This window comes from Trachypithecus francoisi, unplaced genomic scaffold (assembly GCF_009764315.1).
Source record: "Trachypithecus francoisi isolate TF-2019V2 unplaced genomic scaffold, Tfra_2.0 Lachesis_group3, whole genome shotgun sequence".
In the NCBI taxonomy this organism is placed as follows: Eukaryota; Metazoa; Chordata; class Mammalia; order Primates; family Cercopithecidae; genus Trachypithecus; species Trachypithecus francoisi.
The window spans coordinates 134,930-145,095 of NW_022681468.1; the positions used below are offsets into that span (position 1 = coordinate 134,930).

General features: G+C 40.4%; 1 gene segment (V, D, J or C); it reads right to left on the bottom strand.

Annotated features, from left to right (window-relative positions):
* Positions 1 to 8,583: 8,583 nt before the first annotated feature.
* On the bottom strand, positions 8,584 to 9,253 carry LOC117069760. The segment is given in 2 exon segments: positions 8,584 to 9,001; positions 9,087 to 9,253. Coding segments are annotated over 2 exon segments (363 nt in total).
* Between the last annotated feature and the right edge of the window lie 913 nt (positions 9,254 to 10,166).

Below are 10,166 nucleotides of genomic sequence, written 5' to 3' on the forward strand. Positions count from 1 at the left end.
TTCCCTAAGAGAATCATCCTCTAGACATGTAGGTATGCAAAACACACGGTGTATATTTGTGTATAATTAATCTGTACAAGCCTTTGGCATATTAAACAAATCTCATGTTAAACATGCTAACTTTATGCCTTTCTGTGAACTCACACTTTACTGGTTTCAAAAGTTCATCGCCCTTGTGAGGCAGCAGTAGGTGCCTTTGAGAACGTGCTGATGCTTCAAGTGAACACGTTCTAGATCCTCACTTGACTTCATGGTTTCATATTTAGAATTGGCATGTCTGTGAATGAAAACCCACCATTTTTATCCAACTGAGTTTCCTCTTATGATATCATTCTGAACCTTGCCAACAGCCTCCATCATGTATGCTCCAAATCTTTTGCTTTTAAGGGAATAAGGGAGCAAATTCATCCTGCTTTAAGGTGAGAAACTTTCTTGACTTCTATCATATTTATTAGAAACTCTCATTGAGAGCCATAATCAAACATTATTTGTTTATGGATCATACCTCAAAACTGAAACTGTTTTTCCTAGTGGCTATATCATTCTATATTTTCACAATTATGGAGAGCATTATAAAGGGTCCAAATGAATTAAAACTGGAAATATTGTATGACCAGAAATTCTGCTTCTAGAAATAAACCCAAAGCAGATGAAATTACCACTTGTTAACATATCTGAATCCTATGTTTATTGAAACACTATTAATAACAACCAAGATATGGAAACAATCTGAGTGTCAGTAGATAGACAAATGGATAAAGACAATGCTGTATGTGTACACAATAGAATACTATTTAATCTTATAGAAGAAGAAGATGCTGCCATTTTCCACAAGACGGATTGAATCCCATCACTACTAACAGGGCATGCCATCCATTCTAGCTCCTTCCTAGGGGATGGCAGATCCTTATTCAGCAGTAAACACTGGCTGTGATGGGAAGGAGACTTTTATGAACTGTTGTATTTTTCAGCATAACACATCAATGTCTTAAAATATTCTGCTGTGTCTGCATGTGATAAAGTGGAGTCTAATATTAGAGGTAAAATTAAAAGTCCAGGGGTCTTCTAGACACCAAGTCATAGGATGATCATGGCTGTGTACTTGAGGGTGTGGACCGTAGGTCATACATACCAGTTGGAGTACTTTTGGCAAAAGATGTTGCAGGTGTATGAGTTTCTTGAACTGACCAGAGAGTGCACAGGTGAGGCAGAGGGTCAGTGAGGCACTTCCAGTCTAGGGCTGTCTCCTGTAGCTACTCCTAGGACAGGACACTTAGAGATAAAAAGACTCAGTCCCTGTCAGTCACATGCAGTCACAACCATCCCTATAGGCCATGTCTCACATCTGAAACACTCAACTTGAGAGCAGTCACTGGGCAAAGGAGAAGACATAACAATGTCGTCTTCTTCATGAACACAACTCTGCATTCCTCTCAGACCTTCGCCTTTTCTAAGGAGAAAGTGATTATCTTATCCATTCCCAATGTTGACTCTGTCTGAGAGCTTAAAGAAAAATCTTGATGTGGCACAACTTTTTGTTTATAAGAAAGAGAGACTGAGGTCGGACTCCCCTGTATTTGAAAGTTTCATTGTTGTCTTTCTTTCTGGCTGAATTGAAGCACTACCTTGTCAAAAACTACAGCCATTAAGGCTGACGAAAACTTCTTGATTCTGATATTTCAACTAGGGACATATGAACTTCCATATCGATTCACTCACGCAAATCTCAGGAGAATAATTACAAAATAACTCTCTAACTCATGAGTATTACTCCAATACTAGGCTGTTCTTACTGCCAACGATCTTCTGGAATGTTGATGAATAAATAAACAGTAAATTCTATTTTTAAATTAAAATTATCAAAACGTTCAGAAACCCCTGAACGCCCTCTGACAAAGGTACTGCCACTAGTGCGTACGACCTCTGGTTCACCCCCTCAGGGACTCAGGCATAATTACCTTATGACTTAATATCTGAAGGTCCATAGATTATTTGTTTTACCTCTCATATGAGACTCTGCCATGTTATATGCAGAACAACAAAATATTCTAAGAGATTGATATTTGCTGTATTATTCTGTTTTCACACTGCTAATAAAGACATACACGAGACTGGGTAATTTATAGAGGAAAAAGATTAATGGACTTACAGTTACACATGGCTTGGGAGGCCTCAACATCATGGTGGAAGGCAAGGAGGAGCAAGTTATATCTTACATGGAGATGGTAGCAGACAAAGAAAGGGCAGGGAAACTCCTGTTTTTCAAAACCATCCGATCTCATGAGAGTCATCCACTATCAAAAGAACAGCACAAGGAAGAACTCCCTCCGTGGTTTGATCACCTCCCACTGGGTTTCTCCCACGACACGTGGGAATTGTGGGAGATACAATTCAAGATGAGATTTGAGAAGAGACACAGACAAACCATATGATTCTACCCCTGGTCGCTCTCATATCTAATGTTCTTACATTTCAAAACCATTCATGACTTTCCAACAGCACCCTGAAGTCTTAAGTCATTGGAGCCATAACTCAAAAGTCCACAGCCCATGGTCTCTTCCGGGATGAGGCAAGTCCCTTCCATCTATGAGCCTGTAAAATTAGAAAAAAAATCCAGTTCCTTCCTAGATACAATGGGAGTTCAGGCATTGTGTAAATACAGCCATTCCAAATGGAAGAAATTAGCCCAAACTGCAGGCCTCATGCAAGTTTGAAATCCAGCTGGGCAATCAAATCTTAACGTTCCAAAATAATCTTCTTTGACTCCGTGTCTCAAATCCAGGTTACCTGATGCAACAGTTGGGTTCCCATGGTCTTGGGCAGTTCTGTCCCTGTGACTTTGCAGGGCACAGTCTCCCTCCCGGCTACATTCATGAGCTGGCACTGAGTGTCTGTGGCTTTTCCAGGCACACAGTGTGGGCTATCAGTGGATCTACCGTTCTGGGTTCTGGAGGACGGCGGCTTTCTTTTTACACCTCCACTAGGTGGTGCCCCAGTAGGGACTCTGTGTGGGATTTCTGGCCCCACGTTTCCCTGTCGCACTGGGACTAAAGGCACGTGCCTCAACACCTGACTAATTTTTGTTATTTTTAGCAGAGATGGGGTTTTGCCATGTTGGCAAGGCTGGTCTTGAACTCTTAATCTCAAGTCATCTGCCTGCCTAAGCCTCCCAAAGTGCTGGGATTACAGTGCCTGGCCAAGGTTAATACAACTATGTAATTTAACGATGTATTTAAAACTCCATGGTCATACAAACACACATACGTACACAACATCCCAGCAAAGACACATACATGTGCCCTTGCAAAAGTGAATGTATATCTAAAAACCAAAACAACACACCTATTTGTTTCATATTATTCTAATTATTTAATTGAATTTAAATTGTGTTTGCAGTTTGAGGTTGTCGTGCAAAATAATGCTTTTCTACATGTATGTCTGCCTATACCAATATTAAGAAGACAAATATATTTAAATACATGTTTTTGTAAAAAAGTATGTAAATGCCATTCTTGTCGAATATGTCACTTAAATGTGCAATGGAATTTATTTTAAATATCGTTCTGCTTTTAATAAATTGAATAACTAATATGATGTATATCGCCTTTAAAATTGTATTACATTATTTGTTGAATTACACTGTAGTTTTCAAAGTAGGCAGGAAAAATTGTTTTTTTTGAAAAGTTTTGAAAGAAAACTTTTTTGACATGGATATTCAATACAAGCTCTAGTCTTTATGTGCCAGTATTCCTTTAAAATAGAGAAGATCCAGCAATATGAAACTGAACATAGCCCATGCTTTTCAGGTCTCACTCACAATGGCATCTTCCTAGAGGGTGGTCCAAGCACACGAAGATTTAGACTTCATCATCACAGCACAAGTGGGCCCCAGGGCTGAGCACACAGAGGGCAGCAGGAGCTGCAGAGCCCACTCTGTGGTACTTAGGGAAGGGAGGGATGGGATGAGGGTGATGTCTTCAGGACGCTAGAAAAGGTTGAGGAGGGCAGAGAGTCTGCAGATAGATGAGCATATTCTAAGGAGAACCATTATCCTCCTAAACTTTGCTGGCTTCAGTGATTATGAAGAGAAGGGAACTGATTCACCAGACTTGGAGGACAGAAAGTAAAGGGACTTTCTGTATCCTTCGTGGAGACTGAGGAAGAAAAAAGACTTTCAAACAAAAAGGGAAGATAGAGAAATAGTCTGACAAACAGGACACCTGAAGCAAAGCAAAGGGGAGAACAGGAGCGTTTAAAATGGTGTTTAATTTCCAAAAACAGCAGATGAAAGTAAAAGAAACAAAACATCATGCATGTACTGAGTTAAAGTTAGAAAACACATACAACTGTTTGACTGTTACAGCACAAAAACACAAAGCTCTATTCATTGAAACAGTTTGTACTGATGACATGTATTATTTTAAGAAAGGGTCTCACTCTGTCAACCAGGCTGGAGTGCACTGGCACAATCACAGTTCACTGCAGCATCAACCTCCCAGGCTTAAGGGATCCCCCCGCCTCAGCCTTTCAAGTAGCTGGTTGCAGAGGTAGCACCACACCTAGCTATTTTTTGTTGATGTTTGCTTGATCTCACTGTGTTGCCAGGCTGTTATAAAACTCCTGAGCTCAAGTGATCTGCCTGCCTCAGCCACCCAAAGTGCTGGAGTTACAGGTGTGATTTTTAAAATTGTACCATTTTAAAGATAGTATCATTTTACATAAATAAAGTATAAAATAACCTACTTTAAAATTTGTCCTGAGGGATCATTGCCAGTATTACTTGGAAAATGTGCAGCATTAAAAGTTGAATTAAATCCCTGTTCTAAGTTAATGTTTTGTAGGTAAAAGAAATCATGGATTTACAAAGAAGAAATGGTGAGAGATCCTGGGAAAGACTTTTGCTTGACTAGGTCAGGAATCACCAAAGTTTAAAAGGAAACCACAACCTCTCAGGCTCCTGATGTGGAGCTGCCGCCTAAGAGAACCCTCATGTACTGAGCACCCCCTGGTGGTTTTGAGCGCCCCCTGGTGTCCTGAGCATCCCCTCGTGGTCCTGAGCGCCCCCTGGTGTCCTGAGCACCTGTGGTGGTTCTGAGCATCCCCAGGTGTCCTGAGCGCCTCCTGGTGGTCCTGACTGCCCCTTTGTGGTTATGAGGAGCATCTACAATGCAGTTCCCTCCTGTCTTCCTGCAGAGATTTTTGTGTCTAGGCTCACACAGATGTTCCCTCTCCTGTGTCTCTCACAGTGATACGAGGCCTTATCTTTGGTTTCAGGTTGGTCATTGTACGGTAGACTGTACTTGAAAGGGTGTCACTTGGGACTGTTAATTTATTTGTACTCATGGAGAGTAATCTGAGAACTCCAACTTGATCACTCACTGTTTCCACCCACACCAGTCTCTGTCATGAAGCCTGCTGGACCAAACTCATGCTGCAGCTGGTAAAGGTGAAATCAGAGGCTTTTCAGGAGAGTCTCGGTGAACTGCTGGGCTGTACAATTTTCCCCCTCTGACTCCACCAATAAACTTCACACAGAACTTCCTCAAACACAGAGGAAATGGAAGAAGAGCCTCATCTGGAGCAATCACAGCTAGATCTGATTCATAAGGGACCCTAATACTGACAGTGATGAGAAAGGAAGCCCAGATCAGTGCAGACCCCATGGTGTGGACACTGCGAAAGGGCACAGACATAGGGTGGCTCCTCACCAGGGCCTGAAGGAACAGGGGATGAGCTGCCTTTCATGAGGAGGGGAGGGGACACATTTCTATGTCTTTGTTTTTGTGGTCATGGGTGCACCGCTCAGCATTGCTCATCCATCCTCTGTGTCTCCATTTCAGGGAGGGCAGGGTCAAAGATTCCTGTGTCTGGATGCACAAGGTTAATCTGCCCATTACTCTTTCTTATTCTCTAGTGTGGACAGTGTTCAGGTATCTTCATAGTAGCAAACATTATCAAAAAATATGTCCAGTAAGAACATAAAAATACACTTCCAGAGGAAAGGGATACCTTTCTCACAAAACACTTCAATATTGGATATATGTGCTTGTGTAAGGAAACAGTGAATGTGGAAATGTGTGTACTTATCTGACTGAAGAGTTCACATGGAGACATGTTTGTTTGTCTGAGACAAGAGTACACATGAGGAAATGTCTGTTTCCTGAGGAAAGAGTAAATATAAGGACATATGTGGTGGTCTGAGGAAAGAGTCCATGTGGGGACATGGGTGTTCGTCTGAGGGAAGAATCCACATGAGGAAAGATGTGTTTGTCTGACAGAAGAGCCACATGCTGACAGGTGTGTGGACCCATCTGAGGGTACAGGCCCATTCAGGGACAGTGCATGCCTGACATGTGAAGCTTGTGGAAAATCTTTCTCAACCAAGGAAAGAAAGGAATCCTATGGGTTATTTGCTTGTCAGAAGGAAAAAAACCTGGATCATATAGAAAATTGATTTTTTAATTAAAGGTCTTTAGTGAATGGAAATGTCTTACATGCAAATGAGGAAAATTACTTCATTCTTTGTTGCATGTGTCTCATGATATCCCCACCCTCACAAATAAGTTATTAGACAATTTTATACAGTCTGCATTTAATCCTGGAATAATGAACTGCTAAATATTTTTTTACAAAAATTGTATATATTTAGGTTTATATTTTCTGTCACAACAGTATGAGCTTAGACAAATTAATTCTGCCGTGTCTTAACCACTGTATATCACTAAAAATAATTTTACTTTTCTTAACCAGTGCCATTTTTACTTATTTCATACCTACTCTCTGAATTGCTTGAATATGCTCTATATGTTTACCTGACTATAGTTTTGACTTTGAAAGAATTTCAAACACATGCCATTATACATTGTCATTGAAATGACTTCACTGAAGAAAGTGGAAAATGAAGTTGCTGACTTAAGCAACTTTGAAAATGAGGAAATTCTATATGTTTGTAGTGTAAAGAAACTGCACATAAGCAGTCTGTTCTAGTAGATAAACATGTTTCCAATGAGCTTTACATTTCTGCTTCTGTTATGCATGTGTCCTGAAATTGTGCAGCTAAGTAATAAAATGACATAGGATAGGATTCCTCACTTTGCAGTGGGTGGTTATGGACAGTCAAGGAAGGAAGGCTGGAAAGGTCCATGTGGTAGCACAGTTGGGTGGAGACACCAGTGTGTTCTCATTTTTAATGTAATCAAGTTCCAGAAGATTAGATACATAAATAGTTTCGATGTGTCCATATACATGGGTTCATATAAACATGGACATTTACTAGGCCAATTGGTTGAGAGGTCCTGGAAGTACTTACAACACATTAACAACACACATACTAGTATGACATTTTTTAAATTTTAATACTATTCTTTAACATCGGAAACAAGCAGACTTTAGAAAAATGGCTGATTCCATGTACAAAAATGTGAACATAGAAAACAAGCTTAGAATTTATTGTAATACCTGGAAACAGGGAAATGTCCAAAAACAGAAAGATGAGGTTTGCTGTAAGGATGCAGGAATCAAACTACATGAGCTCCCAGCACTAATAATGCTCTGATGATTTGAATGATAAAACGAAGAATGTAGCAAGGATCTTCTTCAGAGTATGAAACAGACATCCATAAACCAATATGGACATCAATGGTTGACTAAATAAATAAATAATTGGAAAAAGAACACGTCTCTTTACAGAAGTATTGCAAATATCTCAGGTGGAGGGTCCTTCACTCAGGTAGGTGAAGGTTAAACACTCATGAGTTGATTGTGTCCTGAGATTAGAGACATGGAAAAAATAATCACTATTAGTGTATTTTATAATGAGATATCAGATATAACGCCGAAGACATGATCTTTGAATGAAAAAAAATTTACATGTTTTTCATGTAAATTTGTACACACATACACACACACGTGTGCACACACACACATTTTTCTGCAATACACAGGCATAAGGGAGTAAAAGACAACCGAAAACATGGAGACAAAAACTCCAAGTCACATATTTGTTAAATGAATTATTTCAATTTGTTAAATGACTTTTGTAATCAATATGCAAATATACATACAACTCATAAAAATGCAGTTAAAAAATGAATCAAATATCATGAGAGGCAGCTCACCAATAATTATACAAAAATTGTTAAATATGAATTTATTTAGGGACCTGTACATTTAAATAAAAATTAGGTAACGTTACTCACCTAGTAGAAGGGTTAAAAGAAACAATACTCTTAATGATAAATGGCAATTTGAATGAGGAAAACCAAGAACTATCATGCATTGATTGTGGGAATTCAAAATGGAACATGCACAAAACAAGATTCTTTTTGGCATTTTTAAAAAATAGAGATAAAAGTAGACTTAAAGTGTGTTCTTGTGTTGGTGTTCCAAAATATTTACAACACTGATTTAGAAATTGACGTTTAAAAGATACCTTCAGAGGAAGTCTATATCAGCTTAATTAATTGGATTCATATTCAAATCCCTGAAATAGCTAACAGAATAAATGTATGAAAAATCTCTCAAATAATTAAAATTTCTCAAATATACATTTATGGTGTTCCTTTTCGTTAATGCCTTAATGTCATTTTCTAAGAAAATCTTCACTCTAGTAATCTTTGTCATCTCCTCCATGCCAGCACAGCTGCCTCCTTCCTGGGGTTTCTGACACTCTCAGGATGTGGTTTTCACACTGTGTCTGCCGCACAGTAATACACGGCCGTGTCCTCAGATCTCAGGCTGCTCACCTCCATGTAGGCTGTGCTCGTGGACATGTCCCTGGTCATGGTGACTCGGCCCTGGAACTTCTGTGCGTATTTTGTGTTACCATTGCCAATGACGATCCATCCTATCCACTCAAGGCCTTGTCCAGGGGCCTGTCGCACCCACTGCATAGCAGAGCTAGTAAAGGTGTATCCAGAAGCCTTGCAGGAGACCTTCACTGAGGACCCAGGCTGCTTCACCTCAGCCCCAGACTGCACCAGCTGGACCTGGGAGTGGGCACCTGTGGAGACAACACAGGGGTGGATGAGAGCCCCCCTGACTGCACTCAACCCCGTCCTCATCAATGGGACTTGGCAGCCTCTTACCTGTCACTGCTGCCACCAGGAAGAGGATCCTCCAAATCCAGTCCATGGTGAGGAGCTGTGCTGCCTGGGGCTTCTCTAGCTGAGGGATGTGGTTTCTGGGTGATACCCTCAGGGCTGAGACATATCCATATTTACCTCAGTGGATCTCAGGTTATTTGCATATTCATGAGTCAGAGCATTTCATAGCTCAAAACCCTGATTCAGGATAAGGAACGGAAGGTAAATGACACATCACCCTTACAAGAGTGGGATGCTGATGGTCCAAGCCCTAGTCTTCCTTGAGGAAATGCAGGCCCTCCTCCGTTTACAAATGTTTGGTGTCCAGACATCCTTTCACTGAAGACCAAGCGCCCAGAGGACATGCTCCTCACTGTGAACCCATATTTGATTAGCGTAGAGACCGCCTGGATGATTTCTGGAACCATCACTCTCCATGACACTGAGAAGGTGCCTTGACCCCATCCTAGTCCCATCAGGCATCAGCACAGCTCACTGGTGACTCTGAGAAAGTGACAGCTGATGTCCCACATGAGTGTCCAGCAGGTCCCATCTCACGGACAATAGGAATCAGAAGATGTAAGAGAAATTTGGGGTTCCTGATGAACTCACTGCTCCCAAAATAATCGTAAAGGAATTTGTGTTTTGGCTAAGTTTGGGTTTTATTTCCTACTCCATTTAATAGAATTTCATGAACTGTTTACATGCTTTCAGTTCATATCCACAGATCCTCATCTTTCCGTATTGATTTCTGACTCACTAGGTCTGTGCACCTGCCACACTCTCAGATCCATCACCGCCCTGTCACTCACACAATGTAGGCAACATTACTTAACACTAAAATCTGAATTGTTTATTCATAGGCATATAGAGACTCCCACAATTCTGTATCCTTTCAGTTAGTAAAACCATTCCTGTCCTTTATATCCTCACTATTATTTACAGTCCTTGAAACTCACTTTAAAAAATAGTTCTGGTTGCCTTAAATTACATGAATGGTTCTGATGTAACAGGATATTTAAAGGCACATCAGCAACTTCTTGAACACTTGGGGTTTTTTGTTGTCGTTGTTGTTATTGTTGT